Source organism: Saccostrea cucullata, unplaced genomic scaffold (assembly GCF_032062105.1).
Source record: "Saccostrea cucullata isolate Sc308-1 unplaced genomic scaffold, CSIRO_AGI_Scuc_v1 ctg555, whole genome shotgun sequence".
NCBI classification, from domain to species: Eukaryota; Metazoa; Mollusca; class Bivalvia; order Ostreida; family Ostreidae; genus Saccostrea; species Saccostrea cuccullata.
Window position 1 is genome coordinate 613,338 of NW_026936559.1, and position 24,569 is coordinate 637,906.

General features: G+C 33.7%; 1 protein-coding gene across 1 annotated transcript; it reads right to left on the minus strand.

The window, feature by feature from the left end:
* Positions 1 to 1,701: 1,701 nt before the first annotated feature.
* On the minus strand, positions 1,702 to 3,662 carry LOC134245837 (uncharacterized). Its single transcript, XM_062728092.1, has 4 exons — positions 3,516 to 3,662; positions 3,274 to 3,397; positions 2,715 to 2,773; positions 1,702 to 2,180 (listed from the first exon to the last, which is right to left on the minus strand). The coding sequence occupies exons 1-4, from the start codon at positions 3,550 to 3,552 to the stop codon at positions 1,702 to 1,704; spliced, it is 699 nt and encodes a 232-aa protein (XP_062584076.1). The 5' UTR covers positions 3,553 to 3,662.
* Positions 3,663 to 24,569: the final 20,907 nt, after the last annotated feature.

A 24,569-nucleotide genomic window follows, 5' to 3' on the forward strand; every position in this document is an offset into this window, starting at 1 on the left:
AGAATACGTGCATCATTGTTCATAGATGTGTGTTTAGTCTACTTACTTCAATATTACTATAATTATTAGGGATTTCAGAATATTCAGTAATTTCCTTAAAACTGATTTCTTCGTCGTTTGTCCTTTCCCGATTATATACCATGTTACGTACCGATAACATTTTTGGTCTTTTAGATTTTCTACAAGTCAAAACAATATCATTCCATGTAAGAAATTTTAAATAAATATTTCTTGTGGAGATTACTTTTTATGTACAATTGACTTGCGAAGGCACAAAGCATTTAATGCTAATATAAGCAGATCATTTTTATATAGCTTCACCTAATAATGTAATTGTTACACACATCGTTGTAAGAAGTATCATCATACATAAATCTGTGTAAACATCTATGCTTTATACAACAACAGAAAAAATAGAATTCTTACCTTTTAAAATATGCTACAGTGACACCTATTCCAAAGAACAATCCCAACAGTGCTCCGCCGAAGAAAAAGAGAACGTTCATGACCATTTCAGTATCTAAAAGTGTAATTTTAACGTTATCAAACGTAATTAAATTTCGTCAAAATAAGAATTTCAAAAACATAAGGACATGATTTTTATATCAAGTACAAACCCATTTTTTTACACTGAATTGTTTACGGAATATTCCGTTTGCCCGAGCATGACAAAGAGCACACCGCTGGCGTGATCGGTCGACAGGTTCTTGTATGCTCACTCCTACATGGCATACGATCCCACCTTTGATTTTTTAGCAATCCTGTTTTTTTGCTCTTGATTTGATGCTTTAATGGACTTGGAAGGTTCAAATCAGTTTGTTATCTCAGTATTTGTACCATGCATCAGATGCACTTGAATTTTGATAATTGATAGCGATATCAGTACCATGAAAATACCGTAATCAAAATGAAGTAGGAAAATTAAGTATTATGTTGTTGAAATATAAATACTGATGCGATTTGTTTGCAATTTTCTGAAAAACGGTGTATCACCCAAGACTAATTTTTAATTCAGCACGAATCGAGCAATATTTTCTAGGCAAATGACAAATTGAACCAGAACAACGTTGTTTTGCCGAAATCCGATGACTTTTAAAAATACTTGTCAGGTGTATAAAATTATGAGAAAATCACTGATTCTTTTTCATTTAAAAATCAAGAATTTACTCCCATGGGATGCTGACTCCTAATGGCACCTGATCCCACTTCTGATGTTTAGGAGGTCCGTGTTTGCTCTGCTCCTGTTTTGTATTGTTTTATGGACTTTGATAATAGATACTGTTTGTTTTCTCCATATTCTTTCATCACATATAATTCACTTCATCCGTGGCGTCTCCATATGAGTGAAATATCCTCGAGAGGAACGTTAAACAACATACAATCAATCAATTACCCATGCACAGAAGTATACAGAGAGTATAAAAATCCCAGGATGAATTGTGTCAATGCAGTACCCTGTTACATGGCAACTTGCCTCTTACTCTGTCATCGAGTTATCTATTTTCTAGTTTGAAAAATAAAAAAACAAATGTACCCAACTTCCATAATCGCTTGATTCCTCCCTGCTCAATGACCGTAAGTGTCGAGTACAGGACAAAATTTGCAGCTCTCCATCGCCAAGTGGTGGCGGCTCAATATGAATGGTAAATTCTCGAGAGGGACGTTAAACAATGTACAATCAATTAATCAATCAAGCTAAAATTATTTTCTGTTAAAATGCTTTTCAATACTAGTGCATGTCATGACATCATGCAAAAATGTTGTTCCCATACCTCTATTTTTTCTATTTGTGCATAAACGTTCCTCTTTGACTGAAGTATTTTCCTCCTTGAAACCATTTTGTGTGACAACGTTTGTACAGATGATATTTTGGTTGAAACTGCTGACTGTTTTATATTGTAGATATTGCTTTGTTGATTTTCTGAGCTCACAATGTAAATCATCTTTATCCCGATCACCAATTCTATCTTCATCTTTAGTCGCATTCGGAAAAATTATTGACGGAATTTCTCGTTTTACTTGCTTTTTCTGACAAGAACAATTGGATATGTAACAAACTTCCGATCTCCCTACCAATATGCAAAGAAACATCACACCTTTTTCGTTTTTGTCTAGGACAGTAGAAAGTTTACAGTTGAAATCTTTGGAACATTTGTCAAGATGAATTTTCAAACTTTCATCTGAAATTTTGAGAGGGACAAGTAAATAATTATTGGATTATCACAAATCTATGTACGTTTTAGGGGGAGAATAATATCATTCCATTAGGTGAATGAATATAACAGCATAAAATAACAAGTACATTGTATCCCTATGTCTTGTATGGAGGAAAGTAAATATCTTTTACAATATGCACATTAATTCAAATTAAGAAAAATTAATAAAAAATCTCTTTAAAACACCATCTTTCTCTTTCAAGACCTCTTAATATATGCTTAGAAAATGTTTTATGCAAACAACATTTATTAAAGAAATTAAATATCGTATAAATCTGATGATTTTTTAGTGGGGGGGGGGGGTGCACACTACTCCATGGCACCCGATCCCACCTCTTATATTTTAGAGATTTGTGCTTGCTCTACTTGTTACTTGTTTGATGGACTTTTGAGCTTGAGTACTGTTCGTTATCACGATATATTTCATTTTGTTTCTTTCTTTTTATATCTGTTAAACTATTGGTAAATTAGTTTTAAAGGAATTTTGATATATCTTACCTTCTTCATGACTATTTAAAAAAACAGTGATTATATTTCTGAATCCATTGAGAAATCTTCTGTAAAATTCATTTATCAAAAGTAAATTTATACTTGAATTCATAATAGACTTTTGCGAGAAGCACTGGCGTTTACAGTTGACGGTTTACTTGACATTTCAACCTGTATCATGTACGGAGATACAGCATTAATTGATATTAATTGATAAGATAAACTTTCTAGTGGTCAAAGGTAGTACTAGTGTCTCTAATGTTGTTAGAGGCACTAACATGTAAAGGCCGGGAGTTGAGGGTAGTGTGGTTGTCGTTTTCTTTAAGAACAACTGATTTATGATTTGAAAAAATTTGGCTGAATTAAATGTTGAGCAAAATCTTTTTATCGTAAAAGAGCTTCCACACATTGCTCTAGTGTAAAAGTAAGCTGTCAACTGTAAAGGTCAGCGCTACTCGCAAAAGTCCGATATTACATCTCCATAAAAAAATAAGAAAACATTTAAATGAATGGTTTTCGTAGAAATAATATTAGTATTTCAGTTTAGAACAAACAAAAACTCTCATACCCAGTCTCATCTGTTGCATTGCCTGATAATCCAAAATTTCTTTTCCAAGGAAGGGCACACGTATGTTTTGAATTAGTAACACTTGAGGTGGCATTGTAGAAGACATTAAAACCAATAATCCACACTAAAGATTAGAAAAATGTAATCTTGATTTTAAGAAAAACTATCCTTATTTTCTTTTACAAGTTTGAAAGAATAAATATAACTCAACACGCAAATAATACAATGACACAATACTTTACCGAAGAAGCCAACAAATCGGTTCAATATTGAAATCATTCTTCAAATCTGCATCCACTTTTAAATTCGTCTTCTCGCTGACAAAGTTGATTTGTTTTGAATACATTTAGTTATTGACACAAATATTTATTAACTTATCCGATATCACATTTTTAAACATTGTATAGGAGGAAGCAAACCCAATTCATTTATGATAAAAAGTCGAGTGGCCTGAATTCCTCACTCAATATTTCCGAATTGCCCAAATGAGGAGAGCGACATTTTTCTATTACTTATAGTTTCAAATCATTCTAGAGGTAAATTTGAATAACACGAAATAATCAAAATATATACTGCCTAAAATTTAATACCTGTAATGTATGTGTATTCCTTAATTGTCTTCTTTTCATACGCAACCCACTGCTTGGTGAACCACTCTTTGTCCCTGATGGTAAACTTAGTAGACAACAACCTAATTCACAATTCTATACTGTAGTGTAAAAGTATAAAATCTATGAAAGAGCCTAAATGGGGTTTATTTAGATCCTTGTGTAGCAATCTTTATGTGAGCGTATCAAAGGATCTGATTTTAATCGGATTGCGTTTATCTTACCTTCGTATCGGTCAATTTTTAGTGTATGCACGTGGACTGCAGCTGCACAAGCACCAACGTCCGTGACTGTGTAATAACTGCGTGTTGTCAGAATTGTTCAACACCAAATATGCTTTCAAACGTTTTTATTTTATCACAAAACTAGAGATACTTTTATTGAGAAATCCTTTGGTTTTTTTTTTTTTTTTTTGTAATAGGCTTTCGGAAATATCCAATGGATAAAGAGACTATGCCAGGGCATCAACAAAAGCGGGAAACATGGAATAATTTGCATAACGGTAGAAACCCGCTATTGTTGATGTTCCTGGCATAGTCTCCTAACTAGACAGTGATTCCTTATATTTTCATTTTTACTTGAAATAACAATCTTAAAATAAATCAGAATACCGACAAAATTAGTAGATGTTTAATGCACGAGGCATTCCATTTTATTTAATTGCTCCGCCCCATGACGTCAAATTTTTCTATAAAAAATGGTCCCATGAAAACACGAAACAATTTAATAATTGTTCAGTTATTGTAGTTAATATCAACATTTATGAAATAAACAACAAAAGAATTTTAAATTATGATCAAAGCAATCTTGTTAACGTTAATTATATACGTGACCTTAATTTAGGTTGTCGGAAGAACAAGCACGTGTGTAGGCCACTTCTCCGCCGCCATATTGAATGCAATGTTGCAGTTGATGAAACGGGAGTCAGGAAAGCGATTTGTGAGGATGTTAAAATAGCAGAGGAAGTTGAGTTACATACGAATGTTAAAATAGCAGAGAAAGTTAAGTTGCTTACGAAGTCGGTGGTAATGACTGAGGGACGATGTCTGTATCAGGTAATGGAGCGTGACTGTGCCAATTTCTCCACGTGCTCCAGATAAGCTGTTTACGGAAGTGGAGTTCCCTAGGCCTCGCTAATAGTGAACAGCGTTGCGCTAGCGACTTGCTCCGAAGATAATTCATTACTTATTTTGTTTGTAAAATGATATATCATATCTAATTACTAAGTAGACAATTAAACAAGCCATCTATTTTTTTTTCTTCAGTGCATTTATACCCATTCATATGCACGCAGGTTGACATTTGACCTTTCAGTAGTATATATATATATACATACAACAGGTATTACAACGATATTAATAAGATGGACTTTTGTAGTATTTATCACAGAGAAAACAATTGGAAATGGAAATATTTTCATATGATTTCCATTTTGTATACCACTGACTTCAGGACAGCATTTATTGAACGGCATCGTATTTATGTTTTTTTTTTGTTAATATTGTCCAAAGCCTGAATAATATGTGTCCGGTATATGAAATTATTGAATTTGTCACTAATTATAAAATTATCAATCAAAAAGCAAACCTTCCATTGAGGTCTTATGATAGAAAAGTATCTTATAGATGTTTATCTTGTGCTCATACTAAATAGTTTTTTTAAATTCTAATAATAAATGCGGCTGATTTGTAAAGATCATTCGGTACTTTAAGGCGCTCATTTAAGTTCCAATTATATTGTCCTAAAATTTGTTGCTATATGTTATGACATCAGGCAATAATTTTGTTTCCATACCTTTATTATTTCGATTTTTGCATACACATTCCTCTTTGACTGAAGTATTTTCCTCCTTGAAACCATTTTGTGTGACACCGTTTGTACAGATCACATTTTGGTTGAAACTGCTGACTGTTTTATATTGCAAATATTGCTTTGTTGATTTTCTGAGCTCACAATGTAGATCATCAATATTCCGATCACCAATTCTATCTACATCTTTAGTCGCATGCGGAAAAATTATTGACGGAATATCTCGTTTTCCTTGCTTTTTCTGACAAGAACAATTGGATATGTAACAAACTTCCGATCTCTCTACCAATATGCAAAGAAACATTACACCTTTTTCGTTTTTGTCTAGGACAGTAGAAAGTTTACAGTTGATATCTTTGGAACATTTGTCAAGATGAATTTGTTTTTACGATTTTTTTCTTATTGTAAACATGATGAAAAAGTGTAATATAAATATAAGTATATGAGTTGTGAAAAAAAGTGTCCAATTAGCCGCGGGGTTGAATCTTGAATGTCGGGGGGGGGGGGGGGGGGGTCCTGTCCAAAAGTACATCTGCTTTCTAAGAGATATCAATCACAGAAACAAGTATAAATGAAAATCATTCAAATGTATTTACAGTTAATGTTACATTCTAAAAAAAAAATATGCACAAAAAAGAATGTCATTTTCAACCAACCTGGTTATATGATTTTTTTTTCTATTTTATAGAATAAATAAAAAATAATAAAAAAATTTATTTCTCTGTGTTTTTTGTGTAACAAGTGTTTTTATTATAATTATGAATAATTGTCACAAGCTTATTAACTTAAGACACTCTATCAAACTCTATAAAAAAGTATTCATTCTCTGAAAACCTTAAAGTTTGTGCATGAGTTTGTTGTGTTAAAGTTTGCATTGTAAGTCGTATCTTCTTTAATTTATTTTAAAGCCTCTTTTAAGAAATGTTTTCTACATGTATAACAATATTGTCCTTTGTATTTTCTTAATACCTTAAGAGAGATTTTTAAGATGCACAAGTTTGTAAATGGTGAATGAAATGTGAATTAATGTAATAAACGACAAGAACAAACGAAAAGTTATTGTATCATACAAACGCAAAAAAAGTAGATAATATAATGTAGGCTTTTAAAGAAAAGACAAAAAATATAATATTATGTACATCATACATTATAGTATATACATGCATTATTTTTCTATATATGTAGAACTCTAAACTATAATTATTATATTATTTATCATCGTTGCCCATGTCATTAGATCTAATTCATGAATGTGTTCCAATCCTATTCCATGCTGATTCAGGAAGGTAACTAAGAACGATAGTTTGAAGGTGGAACCCGTCACTCTTTAATTTGCAATGGTATTCAGAGTCTCATATGGAGACGGAGATGACATTTGGTCATACTTAAGCGTTTCATAATGCAGAATGGATGGGTTGCTATACTCAGCTGCACTGGAGTCGGCAACAATGGAGGGAAAACTAATAAAAAGAAATAATGACTACTGTTCAGAATTTCAATTTCTTCAGAAAGTGTGATATTGTTAATCAAAATCCGAGATATATTTATTTGTGAAAAAGATATGTATGTCTAAAAATATGTATCTAGTTGTAAAAGATATATTAGTACCAGAAGCATATTAACCTGTAATACGCTATTATATATTTTTTTTTGAAATTTATTTTATGTTCTAATGACATTTTCACGATTAAATACTGTAAACAGGGAAATTGTCGCCCCATTTATTTTCGACCCTTTCGCCCTGCCACAAATGGGCGAATTGAAGAGTTATACGGGTCGAATTCAAAGAACACAGTTTAAATTCTGGGCGAAAATTAAAAGGGGGCAAATTTGTAAGCAAGTGTAAAAGGGCGAAAATAACACGGGGCGAAAATAACCCTGTATACAGTACACATGTGTCATCTAAAGTATATACATATGTATAAAATGCTTTCACAGTTTTGACTTTGCATATCTCCTTTCCATGTTTGATCACTGCATGTACAAATTAATATTATTGTTATTATTTTATTGGGATTTTCTTTAAGATTCTATAACAGAAAGTTACTAAGGTAGTCAAAAGGTACATATCTTTATTTTCCAATATTTTTAGATTGAACATTTTTTCAAAATACTAAGTATATATTTTGACCTCCCCCCCCCCGCCCAAAAAACCCCCAAAAAACTACTTCATATCAACTCTGACAATTTACATATGTCTAGATTTTCATGTGGTAAAATTGTTCGAAGAAAGGAGATTTTTCGAAAGCGTCCGCAATCATATAATTTTTCACCCACAGGTTTCTTAGGCCCTTAGTAGTTAGTAATGCTTGCTGACGAAACTCACGATGACTGAAGCTTAAGTCGACTGATTCCAAAATTAACAGAACATCATTTTTTACAATATGAATTCTTTGAATGATTGTTGCATAAAAAGTGGGGGAAACGGTGTTAGTTGGGGTTGCTTACCAAGATTTGACAACAGGCACATGTTCCCTATTTTTCCTGTAGAGCAGGACTCCAAAAGCAATCAAGATGATACCAAAAAGGACGCACAGACTGATTGCCAATGGCACCATGAAATCTTAAAACAATTGTAAGATAACATTTTTATAAAAAGTATGTATTAAAGTTGGCAAGAATTCCGAACTCTACAAAAGTTACATATTTTGACTTTGACAAAAGAGACCGTGGGAAATTTTTTTTTAATACGAATTTTCATCTTTTAATCTTTTTCAAAAAAAAAAAAAAAAAAAAAAATCAAATGTAAAGTTGCTTTGCAAAACTGAAATTTAATCAAAAATTGCAAATTGCTCAAATGACTCAGCATCTTTTTTGTTATTGAATTTTCAAAAGCATCGATCTTTAATTTATGAGTGCAAAAAGGAGAAGTAACAAACTTAATATATATATTACATGTAGTTACGCTCCCGTAATCAAAGATTCGGGGTTTATAAGTTATTTTTGACATGTCTGTCAGTCTGTTTTGTACGCAAAAATTTTAAATGAAAATGAAAAAAATCAAAAATGCTGTCATACTGGGCACCACTATGTCAGAAGCACATCCTAAAAGGCATTGTTTTCCAGGTTTGATGGGTTATTCATTTAATTTATTCTATAGATTTTATCAGTGATTGTTATAATAGTTATCATAATTAATAGTTGTCATATTGAAAAAGACCACAATAGCCAATTACTGAAAAGGAGCAAGTATCGACTGACTTTACATGTTCTCATTTATAAAACGATGTTAACAAGTAGTGTTTAAGAAACACAGAATTAATGCCCCCGTTTTTTAATTTGCATTGCAAAATAGAAACTTTAATCCTAGTCATAAGCTGCTCTACCGGGGCATCAGTATTTCACAAACAAAAGGTAAGAAATATTTATACTACGGAGAGGCCTTGCTTCAATGATTTCTTTTTTGTGAAAGTGGGTAAAACGTCAAGGTCAAGAGGTCAACTTTTTGGTATAAAAAAGAAAGGTCTTGTCACATAGAAATGCACCTGTGAAATACGAAAGCAATAATCCCATCCATTCAAACGTTATGAGCAAGGTTAAAACTTTTGAGTACTAAAGCAGTTAAACAGACAGAATGACGGACAGGACAAAGACTATATAACCCAGAATCTTTACACGGCAAGAAAAAAATAAACCCAGTTTGTTGCATAAAATCTTAAAAACGTATCTTACTCATTTCTTTACTGTTATCTTGAAGTTGTATTGTTTCATTTGTTTGTCTGGTCTCCGGACAGAGTTTCTACAATAATTAATCAGATATAAATGCTTTATAATACACAGTTTTACATCAAGATATGAAATGCAAAGTACTAAGATATTCATGATGTTTGAGTTTTATTTTTCATAAGAATTGATGGTTAGTGGACGTCATGGACACTGAAATAAAATTGCATTTCTCCTCTTAGAATTTTTTTTAACGGATGACTGAAACACATCGAATTTTTCCTATTTAGAACTTTTATATTTCGTTCCATAATTTAATAACAAATAGTAAAAGAGGGACGTAAGAAAACTACAAACTTAAAAGAATTCAAATTTCAACTTCATAATTAAACAAGAGGCCCATGGGTCACATCGCTCACCTGAGTAGCTTTGACCATGCTGTTCTTTACCATATTCCCCCCTTTTAAAACATATTGTGACCCAACCCTACCATATTGGTCATAATTGGGACAATAAAAAATCTACACTACACACGGATGCTTTCACATAAGTTTTCGCTTTTCTTGCAAAGTAGTTCCTGTGAAGAGGATATTTAAACTATTTTCCTAAATATTTCAATTTAAAACTTGTGTTCCCTATTGTGGCCTTTGCCCTACTCCCGGGGATCATGATTTGAACAATTTAGAATCTACACTACGCAAGGATGCTTCCACATAATTAGTTTCAGCTTTTTTGGCCCAGTAGTTCTTGAGATGAGGAATTTTTAATTTTTTTCCTATACATTTCTATGTAAAACTTTGTTTCTATATTGTGGACCCGCCCTACTCCCAGACGTCATGAATTGAATAATTCAGAATTTACACTACCCCAGGATGCTTTGTGGCAACGCACTTTGAAAAAATTACGCACTTTGAAAAAAATTTTCAAAGTGCGTTAAAATTGGGACAAAATCAACGCACTTTGAAAAAGTTTTGCAAAGTGCGTTTAATTTGGGACACACTCAACGCACTTTGAAAAAATTTTTCAAAGTGCGTTAAGAGTGTACATAAACAATTTTACCATTGGGACATACAACGCAGTTTGAAAAAATGTATAAAACAAAAAATTCTGTACTTATATTTTAGTAATTGAGGGAATAAATTCATAATAATTTCATCTTTAGAAAAACTTTTAATATATATGTACTCATTTTACCTCATTGAGAACAAATAGAAGACGAATAGAAGGCCTCTCAGTCCAACTCTTTTTTTTCTTATACATGTATTGTACATAGCCGTCGGTAGCAAATTGAAAGAGACCCCCAAGGTAAGCCCCAATTTTCAATGCCTATATTATGCATATCTTTGAAAAACATCTGTGTGCCTAAGTCCCCCCTTCCCGGTACTGATGCCTATGCTACACCCAAATATATATACGTATTTGCATGGCTGATATAACGTTGAAAACTTTCAATAAATTTTAGTTTATTTAAAATGCATGCAAACTGGAAAAAATAAGTACAGGAAAACATTTTAGAGAGAAGGCATTTTCAAAGTGTGGAAAAATCAAAATCGCTCACTTTCACTACCTGAAGTGACCTCATCACCGAAGATTATCAAACAGATTCAATTATTCATTATACCTAAGATTTGCAGGAATATTGACCAAGCCTTACACATTTTTCTCAAAGTGCGTTAATATGGTCGATATTAACGCACTTAGAAAAGAAATTTTATATTTTCAAAGTGCGTTAATTTGGTCCAAAATTTAACACACTTTGAAAAATTTTTTCAAAGTGCGTAATTTTAAGTGCGTTGTATCAATACTTTTACAAAAGTTTCAGCTTTTCTGGCCCAGCGGTTCTCCAGAAGAAGATTCTTAAAGTTTTTTCAGATATATTTCTATGGAAAACTTTGATTCCCTATTGTTGCCCCGCCCTACCCCAGGGAGTCATGATTTGAAAAATTTAGAATCTACACTACCTCAGAATGCTTACATATAAGTTTCAGCTTTTCTTGCCCAGCAGTTCTTGAGAAGAAGATTTTTTAATGACCCCACCCTATCTTTGTCTTTTCTTGATTATCTCCCCTTGTGACAGGACTTGGCCCTTGATTTTAACAATTTTAACTTCCCTTTACCCAAGGATGCTTTGTACCAAGTTTGGTTAGAATTGGCCCAGAGGTTCTTGTGAAGAAGTTGAAAATGTGAAAAGTTTACAGACGGACGGACGGACAAAATGTGATCAGAAAAGCTCACTTCAGCCTTCGACTCAGGTGAGCTAAAAATATTCAACAATGAATTGATCATGAATCAGCGATAATCTTAAAATCTAATAAGACGCAAGATGCAAGGAATGTAATCGCAATGCATGTGTAAATAATTAACACTCTTAATCACCCAACTTAAACTTGTAATATGCAATAAATATTTTCCCTTATAATATATTAAACAAGTCATGAAATTTATATCTTCAATTACATATGTACTTTTTTAGCATTAAAGTAAATATTAGTAGTTGATTGCCGTATACCGTTTTGTTACACTGAAAAGTTGTTGCACTGCAGCTGAAACATTCATCATTAAAAATGACAATTGACATAGTATCACCATAGTTGACTTCATCGTATGATAGACTAATATCGAACCCCATTCCAAACATAGTGCCGGAGGGCGATCTTTTCTTCCTCAAGCTTGTTGGAAATACAACTTTAATAACAGTAGGTCCGATGTATGTTGCAATCGTTGTGTACATAGATAAAATTGGTGATTTTCCTTCCTCTGTTATCTGAATTAAAAGGAGGTAAAGAAATTAAACAAATAAATTACATGTCTTAATATTCGTAAATAAATCGATAATTCAGGTATGTCTCATTCTAGTTATAATATCAATTTTGCTTCAGCTAATAAAAAATGTTTTGATTCGGATGAAAAATTTTTTTTTTTTCAAAAACTTAAACAAAAACCGATTCTCTTTAGCGGGACATTGCTGCTCCGCATTGCATTTCAAAGAGCTTTTCTGCATATTTTTGTTTTTTTTTTTAATTAAAAAAAATCATATTTGAAAGAGAGGGAATATTCAATCAACTTTAAGTATACGGTACAAAAACATTTTATAATTAATTGACATTGTCAGTATTGCTTTCCTTCGACCAATGTAACTTATTAAAATACAAAATAAAATTATTTTGGTTTTGGGTATAGGAGAGGAATGGTCCCCTTCAGTTTCAATTTTGATTTTCAGAAATTGCGCCCTTTGCCCTGTTCATTATTTATATTCTTGAGATTATTTACTGATCATTATCATAATTCCTACCATTGAATAGAAGCTCACTTAAGACTTTGTCAAAAATAGTTGCTTTCTAATCAGATCAATAAAACTTGAATTTAAGATGGCGAATAGAAATCATTTCAACAATACGTGTTTGTGCTACTGATGCCGCCATATGGCAACACAGCGAGGTTAAATTTTCTAAAATGCAAATCTAATATGTTGGTACCCAAAGTAAGGCCTTCTCACAAAAAATACAAGTGTGAAATATGAAAGCCCTAATGCCACCTACTTAAAATTTTGGCCAAGGTTAAAAAATTTAAAAGTAGGTCAAACTCCTAGGTCAAGGTCAAATGATGTTGGTATTCTATAGGAAAGGTTTTGTCACAACAATTGCATATGTGGGTTATTAAAACCTTAGCCTTTTATCACTAAAAAGTTATGACCAAGCACTCAGTTTTTAAAAGTAGGTAAATATAGCTAAGTAAAAGGGTCAAAGTTGTTGGAATCAAAGAAAAGGTCTTGTCACAAAGAATACATATGAGAAGTGTAAAAGTCCTAGCACCAACCCTTTAAAGTTACATGTATGGTCAAAGTAAATTGGGCATTTTTTTTTGAGAAAGGTGGTCAAACTTCATGGTCAAAAGGTCCAATTTGATGGAACTTATAAACACAGGTAATCAGAGATTACAGAGCTCACCTCATGTTGTCTTTAAGTAAGGCAAAATCACAAAATTACCCACAAAAAGTGTACATTCAAAAAAGCAAAATTTATGCAATTTTGATTTGATACTTTGGAATAGACCTCTATAAAAGCTTCAAACTAGTTCTTCATCATGAAAACGTAATTAAAATCCAGCATCTGAAGCAAATTTGAGAGTTTTCATCCCTTGATGCATCATTTGTGCAAGTTTGGTTTAAATAAACCTTATAGTTTCTTGGTAATAGACCTGTGCTCATAACTAGGTCCATTATCTGGAAAATGTATGTCGAATTCAGCATCTGAAGCAAGTCCATTACTGTGCATCCTAAGATGTATCATCCATGCAAGTTTGCTCAACATAGAGCTCAAAGTTACTTGGAAATAAAACCTGTATAAAAAACTAACCTTTTCACTAATTAGGAAAATTTAGGTCAGATTCAGCATCCGAAGCCAACCTAGTAGAATACACCCTTAGATGTACCATCCATGCAAGTTTGGTCATTATAGGGCTTATAGTTACTCGGAAATGAGACTTACATCAAAAACTGCACCAAAAATGTTAACCTGCTCCAAAAACATTAGCCTGGTCATTCTTTTGCTGAAATTGCATCTTCGCTAGCCAAGGGTTTTCGGTCCACAACGCTCCCCAAGGGTTTATGAGGAGTGTTGCGGACCGAAAACGATTGGTTAGCGAAGATGCTGAAATTGCAGCATTTGAAACTTTGATTGGTACAATGAAACACACTAGAAACATCTTCCATGCATGTCTAATCAACATAGGACATAGAAGTACTTAAAAAGAAAACTGCTCCAAAAAAATTAACCTTAACCCGGGACGCCGACGCCGACACCGACGCCGACGCCGAGGGTATTGTTATCATTTTACTAACAGCGTGACAGTTTGCTTGAGTGGGGCGTGCTAAAATTTTGTATGCTGATTTTCATTTTACTCATCGGTTGGATGCTTTATTTCAATGGAATCAATACTAATTTGCATTTGAAACTCAGAATACAACAATATCCTGAGAATACTGGCCAATCACATTGAATGATTGTTCACCTGTGCGTATTTGTACCCACGAACAACACGTGGTCAGCCAAAGCTCGTTCTCTGTCCTCAAAAAAAGTATGTATTATATTTGTTATGATTTGATGGTTTTATGTGCGTATAAGAAATTTCGGAGAATGGAATTAGTAAGGCTACTATGCTACTGTTGTACTATATAGCTATCAATATCATCATTATAGGTTGTAAAACTTGCTTTGTTCGTCCACGTGTAAATGGTGTTTACTGCATGCTAGTAAACATGTGATTCAATACGATTGGTCAGTATTGTCAGTGGTATTGTTGGGTTCTATGTTTCATATGCAAAGTATTTTTGATTCCACTGAAATCAAACATCCAATCGATGAGTAAAATGATACTCAGCATACAAGAGTTTAGCACGCCCTTTCACGCAAAATGTCATGCTGTTTGTAAAACAATAATACATAAGCTCCCCCAGCTTCGTTGAGGTGAGCTAAAAAGGGCTTGTCACAAGGAATATACCTGTGAAATATGAAAGTCTTAGCCCTACCCACTCAAAAGTTATGGGCAATGTTAAAGTTTTTTGCAGACAAACAGATACGACAAAACTATTTACCCCTGTATTACCCCCATAGTCATAAAAATATTTAAACAGGGCATATACACGGACCTTAGTATTCTAGAAACGGCATACGGGTGTCTAAATGGAATTATGTATTATCCTTTTTACGCCACACCCGCTGTGAGCTTTATGTATTGATCAGATAGACGAGATAATCCGTAATCAAATTAAGTATAAAAGCAAAGGCCTAACAATTGGTATAAAACATCGATCAAAATGTGTTGCTTTATTATCAGATATTTTTGAAAACGTCGTCAAGTTGTCAGATTTGCACAATACAATTTCATGGTATTAAAATTAAAAAAAAGACAATACCTTAAAAAACTTTAATTTTACATGGACTGTTTGAGAGAGAAAATGTCCGTATATGTTGGTTTTCATGCATGGCCTTTGACTGGTTTGACATAGGCCGTTTTCCGGTAAAGATGTGTTGACTGGAGGCAAGGATTTGATATGTGAGCAGTCGACTCCGATGAATAAATCAGTACAAATGCAGATACCTGAAATACATGTATGTTAGCATGACGTTAAACAATACTATATTATGAATGTATCATCATTTTGTTGCATAAAATTGATATAATATTATTATTTATATACATGTATTTGCTATAAATACAGATTTTTTTTAAAATAGTGATTTACCTGATTTACAAATACCATTAGCTGTACAGTTGTTGGGACAAACTAGCTGGCCAATCGTTTCTACCACCGACTGTGATTGTGAATCGTCAGTTGTATAAAAAACCTCATGTAGCTTTATTTGTCCAAAACAGAATTGTTTAATTGAATCAACTGTAAGGTTCAGGAAATCAGTGGTCCCAGTGTCCTTTCAGAATGCAAAATAAAAAAAAATTCCTGTCCCATACCTTATGATATTCAAAGGAATGGTTGCACAAAAATTACAGTAATTTTAATTTGTTCTTCGCTCTTTATACTGCTAAGTCAAGTATACTGTTCATGGTAGCTTATTTGGTAGAGCTCTCGTTTCGTACATGATCGAGAGGTTGTGAGTTCGAATCTCTGACGCGACTGACCTTAGTCGATACAAAATGGGTAGCAACTATTCCTTCGCCACTCCCTCGGCATTTTAAAGTAAAAGTTACAGGTCCTTCGAATGAGACCTTAAAAACCAAAGCCCTGTATCACGACAGATGTTGGCATAATTATAGAGATCCCTCTCTGCTCAATGACTCTGAGTTCCGAGTAAATGTCAAAGAAACCTTCCACCGGCTCTATATGAGTAAAAAGTTCTCGAATGCGACATAAAACAATTATCAATCAATCAATCATATAAATATATATCTAACAGTACATAGGATTTCAATGCAAGCACTAGGAAGAGAATATGAATGAAAGATTCGAAAATAAAAAAATGATTGATCTGGAAACATCTTAAAACAAGGCCAGTCTGACCAATATGCATAAAACATGGACCCTGGAAATTCAACAGGTTGGATTAGTAAGCATCACTTGTTGACCGCTCCATTCCCTATGCATTTTTTTCATTTTGGGGGCTGATAATTTTTTATATCATAAAAAGAAAAAGTTTTAGCATCCAGCTGCAGTTGCATCAGTATCGACCTACTTAAAATCATTGACCTACTAGCATGAGAAATTCAGCCAATTTTCTTCTTAATCAGTAAGAATAAAAAATAAAATGGAAAAAGAAATCTAGAAAAATAACAAATTATCAGAAATTATGGAATATAACAATTATTCCATGACTATGTTGCTACTAACTTCAATACGAAATTTATTTATCTTCTTCTGGTGGCATGATTATTCTTTCGGTGTTATGACATAATTTAAAAAACAGCAAGGGTATCTGCAAGTGATGATAATGACTAAGATTTTATTATGAAGCAAAGGAAGCATTCAAATCTGCACCTAAACTGTAAAAAAAAAAATTAGTTCCCTTACTGCACTTCATTCTTGCATTTGTGTACAGTTGATATACCTTTACTTGTTACCAATATAGTTTTCTATAAATTACAATAAATGCCAAATTTAACAAATGTGCATATATAAACATACCCGTATATCAAGAACACAATCCTCGATGGACGAGTTGGTGTTGTTTTCTATAGGAATGTATTTTTGACATTCAAGTCTGGCTGGATCATTGAGTATAGCCTTCTCGCACAGTGCACGAGCAGTCGCCTCCGTCCAGCCATTTTTCCATGTTGGGGTCTGAAAATATTTTAACATGCTTACATAAGATTCATTAAAAAATATCAGATATCAACTTTTCAAATGTCGTGAAAGATATTTGCATTTAAAGTAACTGATTTGATTGTGTATCCATTTTTTTTTAAAGAACAAGGTTCACTTTTGCCTTATATGGTCCTGTGAATTTCTGAAAAACTGATAATTTTAGTTAACAGTGCATTGAATATCACTTAGATCTTTGGTGACTGCGTATCTATCATCGTCTCAAGCCACGGTCCGGAGTCCGTACATAGCTCTCTCCTACCCGTGGCTCCTTGATCACACAAAGTGTCGTAATCTTGAATATTTACGCCTCTCTATTGTGACGTCATATTCAGTCAATGACAAGTTTTGTTTCCATAGCAATTGAAATCAACAAATTACATCAGCAGTATTTCGTACACTTCGATTGGGTATTGAAAGGTCACATGAAAGGTCAATTTCCGACTATGCTTTACTCGCATTGGTCAATACTTTTATGAGCTACGAGAAATTCTCGTCTCATGCAACCACGGCCAGAATGGGAGAGATCGTACATTTTGGCCGTTGTTTGCGACGATGCGTATCTATCAAAAATGACGTAATTTTTGACTAGTCATTGCATTATGACGTCACGAAATGCGTCAATTTCCTCATATTCGGAAAAAGTCTACAAAAACAGGCAAATTTTAAAGCAATATTTCAATATTTAATATAAAGCGCAACCTCTGATCTAAAATATGCAACTGGTAAATGATAGAACTGTTTCTGGGGATTAAAAGACATGTTTTATTTTTTAGATCAGAGAGTGCGCTGATATTATTTTTCTTCACTGAAAGTACTCAATTATACCTGTTTACCTGAAAATTCAAGAACATTGCAATTTCATAAGGCCAGTTCTCCTAGACCTGGACTTTTAGGAGAAAATTTTTAATAGAAATGAAAGTACTAAATCTCTATTTTATTTCAATTTTTCAAATGGAAAATCAAGTGTTAATCATTCAATTGGTATATCCACAGGGCCATTTTAAGCATAAAGTGAACCGAGCTCTTCAAAAACGACCAGAATACAATAAAAAATAGTAAATGTGAATTTTAGCACATTTTTAGCATGCCAAATTAGCTTATATAGATAATTCAGCTTAAAAATTTCTTGTCAAATATTTGCAAAAGGAGTTGTCTGTATATTAATGTGTGTGTGTGTGAGGGTGTGTGTGTGTGTTTGTATGTAGGTGTTACATTACGGGTCACTAAATGATACATGATTAGTCCATATATTTCACTTACAAGTCATGGAACTTAAGTTCTAGCATTTAATTGTGTATGCCTGTAATGAATGTTGAATCTTATAAGTTTTGCTAACGAATAAAGTACACTGTATGTACTGCCTTATATTTCTTTATAATAGACTCTTATCTCATATTTCCTTTTAACCAATGCAACAACATTGCTCAGGTTTTATCTATTTTCATATAAAAATATAATTTTTAAGGAATTTAGAACCCTAGTCATATATTCTTCTGTTGTAATGACTGAATGCACTGTATATGGCTGCAATACATGTGGGATTCACCGAAATGTTGTTTACATTCCGAAATGTTGTTCACAAACATTTAATAATTTTATAATCTTCTAATGTGTCTCAGCCTGTGGACAAAAGAGTCGTTCGTCACTCAAAACTTCTCATACTTCTAAGGCAAGCATTACAGTGTACCGATCCTAAGTCTTGAATAAGTTTCGCATGTACCTCAGATTCCAAACTGAATGCTAATTGTACTAAAATATGCTATTATGTAATATATAGTATATTTTTTATCGGTTGATACTTTTGATGAGCATGCTAAACAAGAATCAAATGAGCCCCACACCTAACCTGATAAATATTGATAACTATACTCATGATTGCATGTTTCCCCATGAAAGAGTGCGTTGCCTTTTATGTAAATAAACTTTAATTTCAAATGTAAGATTGAAAGATACGGTATCCGGTTGGTTCTACGTAGAAAAAAAATATTTATTTGGCGACCGCCGGATAAGTTTTTCGCGTACTAGTAAATGACTGGCGAAAAACTGGCCAAAACACTTATCTAGCGGCGCCAGATATAATCCAAGTACTGAAAGTAGTGAAATAGGAGTTGAACATGGTGTAAAATAAAATCTTTGATCGGGAGGTTAAGTGAATGAACAATATTATTATTTCAAATACAGACAACTGTTTCAGATTTTTTGTGTTGTAACAATCTTCAGAAATCTTCAGAAAGACATTCACAGACATTGAATAGCACAAAAAAAAAAAAAAAAATGCATGTGCAATAATGCTTTCCTGTCTACATTAGTCCTTTGTTTTTATACCCCCTGCTTGAAAAGCGGGAGGGTATTTATTAATCGGGATGTCCGTCCATCTGTTTGTTACGCTTTAGGTATACCCATCTCTTATCCGCAACTCCTCTTACACCACTGATTGAAATTTTCAAAGAATCTTTATTACATATTGCCGTTGTGCACTTTCTATTACTTTTTCATCTTACACATATTTTGGGTTTCCTACTGCAAAACATGGACACTGCCATTATATTCATATTAGAGGCGGTAGATCATTTATATTATTCACTGCTCACAGTACCTTTAGTTCATTTTCAAATTTAATATATTTTTCCTTGGCACCTTTACCCATGTGTTATGAAAATTTCAGTTTCACAGGAATAATACCAATGTTGATAAAATGTGGATTTTCACACAGCATCCTTTTAAGAGCCAACAGGTTTGTTATAAAAAAAAAACTTCTCTGTGAATATAAATGTATTTTAATTACACGAACATTATACATGGAGTACGTCAGAACTTAATTTTCTTTTTAATATTGTGAAGAAAAAGGCAATACCAAGTTAAAAACAAATATTTTTAAAATGACCAAACATTAAAACAGTGGTATATGTGAGAGTTTGTGTGCGTACAAATTATCTTGTATGGAAATGAGGTTTTCCTTTTATTTAAAAAAAAAATATACTTCATTTTGTTGTTTTTAATCGCGATTCTACGAAAACATCGGTGTCCGTTTTTGTTTAACATTTATAACAGAATACCAGATTTACCGCTTTTTGGCAGGTGATACTGCTGATCTAGTAATAAATACTCATTTTTTAAAGTTTTTATGCATTAATGATTCATTTAAACCAAGAAAATGTTCATGAAAAGTTTGAATAAATTCTGTGCACCGGTAATAAAAATCGCTATAAATCCAAAATCCAGGACCGTCGGGAGTCGGGCGTCGGGAAGACTAGATTTACCGCTTGCCGTCAGTATGTAGAGTTGTCGTTCGTATCTCATGCAGTGTTTATAGATGACGCTCCACTAAAAATGAGTTCCATTACGAAAAACTTTTGAGGTTCTTTATAATTTAGTTTTACTTTGAACGAAATCTAATATTCAAAATAAGATTACTTTATCATTACATTTACTTACATTTCAAACTATAAAGATTAGCTCAATTCAGGAGAAAATGACATGAAATATTTGTGGCGGATGTTTATGCATGTTTTCTGTTGAATATCATCGGAGTAAATTGGTCGACACAGTAGTCTCGCTTTCGGCTCTATATAATAAACACAAATTACTGCGCATGTTAAATGCGTGATGACCAAGGGCTATATTGAACATAGTTCAACTCCCAATTATTTTGGCGGCCACCCAATATTTTTCTGGCGGCCACCAGATAATTATTAAGTAGTCACCAGTTAACCCTCTGGTAGCTGCCAAGTAATTTTCTGACGACCGCTAGAGTTATATGGCAGCCGCCGGATCTTTTTATCTGGCGGCCACCAGAAAAGTATTTTGCGGCCGCCACATAATTAATTTGGTTATTTATGAGGCGCCCACAAATTAAATATTTTTCTACCTGGCACATACCGGCTTCCTCAGAAAGAAGCTTAGTTGTTTTTTTTTTAAAAAAAAAGGTTTACAAAGCAAAGAAAAAGAATTAGAAGAAAACAAAAAGACAGACAGCCAGGCGAGGATCCAGGAATTTTTTCCAGTGGAAATTTCAAATTCCACTTCAGTGGAAAAAATCTAACCCAGAAATTTGTATATAAATTATAAATTCAAGGGGAGGGGGTCCCGGCCCCCGACCCCCCGCTAGATCTGCGCATGGACAACTAATAGCGTTCAATAAATCAAGTAATTGATATCGCTACATATACTTTGAAAGTATATAATGATTGATTTGATTGTTGTTTTACGTCCTATTTGATAATTTTTCACTCATATTAAGAGGTTACCATGTGCAGATGAAGGACTTTTAATTTTTTACTCGCGTCGAGGGCCATTGAGCATTAACGGATCTTCATCGTGCAACCTGGATCCCAGTTTTGAGGCTCTCGTCCGAAGGACTTGCAAATTCTATTTTAGAGTGAAGATAGCTTGGTGCCGAACTCTTGTGAAGGAACAGTTACTATTTATTTTTTCTGTAGATAATAGATAAAGATATACGTCTGTCGTAACCTTGGGAGGAATGAAACAAGAGGCCCACGGGCCTTATAGGTCACCTGAGCATTATGCAACAATTTTCCAGTTATTGAATTTGATTCATGTTTTAAGCCAGATGCTATATGACATTCACAATTTTGAAAGAGGCACCATTGATCACCATAACAATACACTTAGCATTTGCTTAGCTTGGTTACTGAATACCCATATGCAGGGTAGGGGAACAAAAATGCATTCTAACTAACCAGTAGTGCCCCTAACACTGTGACATAAACCCCTGACCCTAGGTCCACACATTGCACAAATTTCAAAAAGGCACCCTTAATATCAAAAAATAAATAAATGTTTTATAAATACAAAAGAGCAGATTTCAAACAATAAATTCATTTTCAGTATATAAGTAGAGCCCCCACCCCACCCCTGACCCTGGGACTTTGAAATTCATAATTCTGCAAGATGAGGGCCCTTGCTCATCATAACTATAAAGGTAGTTCATCTGCTTTATACCCAGAGACAAAGAAAAAAAATTTCAAAGATTTAATATATTTTCATTATATAATCAATTGAGCCCCGCCCCCTAACACCAGAACCCCTGACCCTGGGGCCATAAAATTCATAATTTTAAAAGAGGCATTCTTGCTCATCATAACTATGTACTTAGTTTATTTAATTCCTAGGAGCAGAGAAGAAGATTTTCAAAGAATTCATGTATTTTCAATATATAACAATAGAGCCCTGCCCTAACACCAGAAACCCTGACCCTGGGACCATAAAATTCACAATTTTTGTAAAAGCACTTTTGCTCATCATAACTATGCACTTAGTTAGTTTATTTAATACCTAGGAGCAGAGAAGAAGATTTTCAAAGAATTCATGTATTTTTACCATATATAATCTATAGAGCCCCACCCTAACACCAGAACCCTTGAGCCATAAAATTCACAATTTTGGTTGAGGCACTCTTGCTCATCATAACTATGCATTTAGTTGGTTTATTTAATACCTAGGAGCAGAGTAGAAGATTTTCAAAGAATTCATGTATTTTCACTATATAATCAATAGAGCCCCCCCCAACACCTGAACCCTTGACCCTGGGGCCATAAAATTCACAATTTTGTTAGAGGCACTCATGCTCATCATAACTATGCACTTAGTTAGTATATTTAATACCCAGGGGCAGAGAAGAAGATTTTCAAAGAAATCATGTATTTTCACTATATATAATCAATAGAGCCCCGCCCTAACACCAGAACCACTGACCCTGGGGCCATAAAATTCACATTTTTGGCAGAGGCACTCATGCTCATCATAACTATGCACTTAGTTAGTATATTTAATACCCAGGGGCAGAGAAGAAGATTTTCAAAGAAATCATGTATTTTCACTATATATAATCAATAGAGCCCCGCCCTAACACCAGAACCACTGACCCTGGGGCCATAAAATTCACAATTTTGGTAGAGGCACTCATGCTCATCATAACTATGCACTTAGTTAGTATATTTAATACCCAGGGGCAGAGAAGAAGATTTTCAAAGAAATCATGTATTTTCACTATATATAATCAATAGAGCCCCGCCTTAACACCAGAACCCCTGACCCTGGGGCCATAAAATTCACAATTTTGGTAGAGGCACTCTTGCTCATCATAACTATGTACTTAGCTAGTTTATTTAATACCCAGGAGTAGAGAAGAAGATTTCCAAAGAAATAATGCATTTTCACTATATACTTATTTAGCCCCGCCCTAGCACTAGAACCCCTGACCCCAGGGCCATGAATTTCACAATTTTGGTAAAGGACTCAATGCTGATTACAATCATGCAAACAGTTTGACTGCTTGATGTCCAGGAGTAAAGAAGAAGATTTTTAAAGATTGCATTAATTTTAGTGGTTTTGGCCCCACCCCTCAGGCCCCAGGGGGGCAGGGATAATAAAATTCACAATTTTTGTTTCCCTTTACCCATAGATGCTTTGTGCCAAATTTGGTTGAAATTGGTTCAGTGGTTGCAGAGAAGAAGCTGAAAATGTTCAAATGTTAACACACGACGGACGACGAACGACGGACGACGGACGACGAAAGAACGAAAACGGATAGCAATAGGTCACCTGAGTTTACTCAGGTGACCTAATAAATGGAGATAACGAACAGTATTCAAGCTCAACAAAAATGGCAGAGCAGACACGGACTTCTAAAACATCGGAGGTGGGATCAGGTGCCATGGAGGAGTGACCATCACCTGCCAACCGGTCACACCAATGCCTTCCAATCACGTATTAAGCACTCTTTCGACTCAGCTACCATAATGATCTTAAGTTTTTTTCTCAATTTTTTGACAAGTGAGAATAACTTTAAACCAATTAAAAATATTACCGGAGGTTGAAAGTCTGGATCGAAAAGTGGATCAAGTGTAAGTGGTGGTATATCTATGACATCATCAGGATCTGCGTTCCTTTTCAGTATATGATGAGTGGAATCCATATTGCTGTCACGTTTATATCGGTTTTCGCTTCTGGAACATGTGGTCGTAAAAATATCGGAGTCAACTTCATGTGGGCATAGAAGAGCTGGAGTACTATTGGCAATGCATTCTGCAGTATAGTGATTTTTAAGCGCATCTGAGGGGTTTGATCTTACAGTTGCACAATCGCAGTATGTTTCTAACTTGAAATTTTTGTAATCATATAGCTCTACGTCTGGTCCAAAAAGGCTTTCCGGGGAAGAAATGTTAACCCTGTGTGATAATAATAATGATAATAATAATAATAATAAATACATCAATAAATACACATGTAGCATATAAGCATGTCAAATTATTAGTCACTGACCCTGGGAGATAACATGATCAGCAGTGGACTTATCATTTAAAATTGGTGTTAAAAATTTTAATTCACGCAATTATATTTTTACCAAAAACAAAAAAAAGTGTTAAACCTTGTAAACA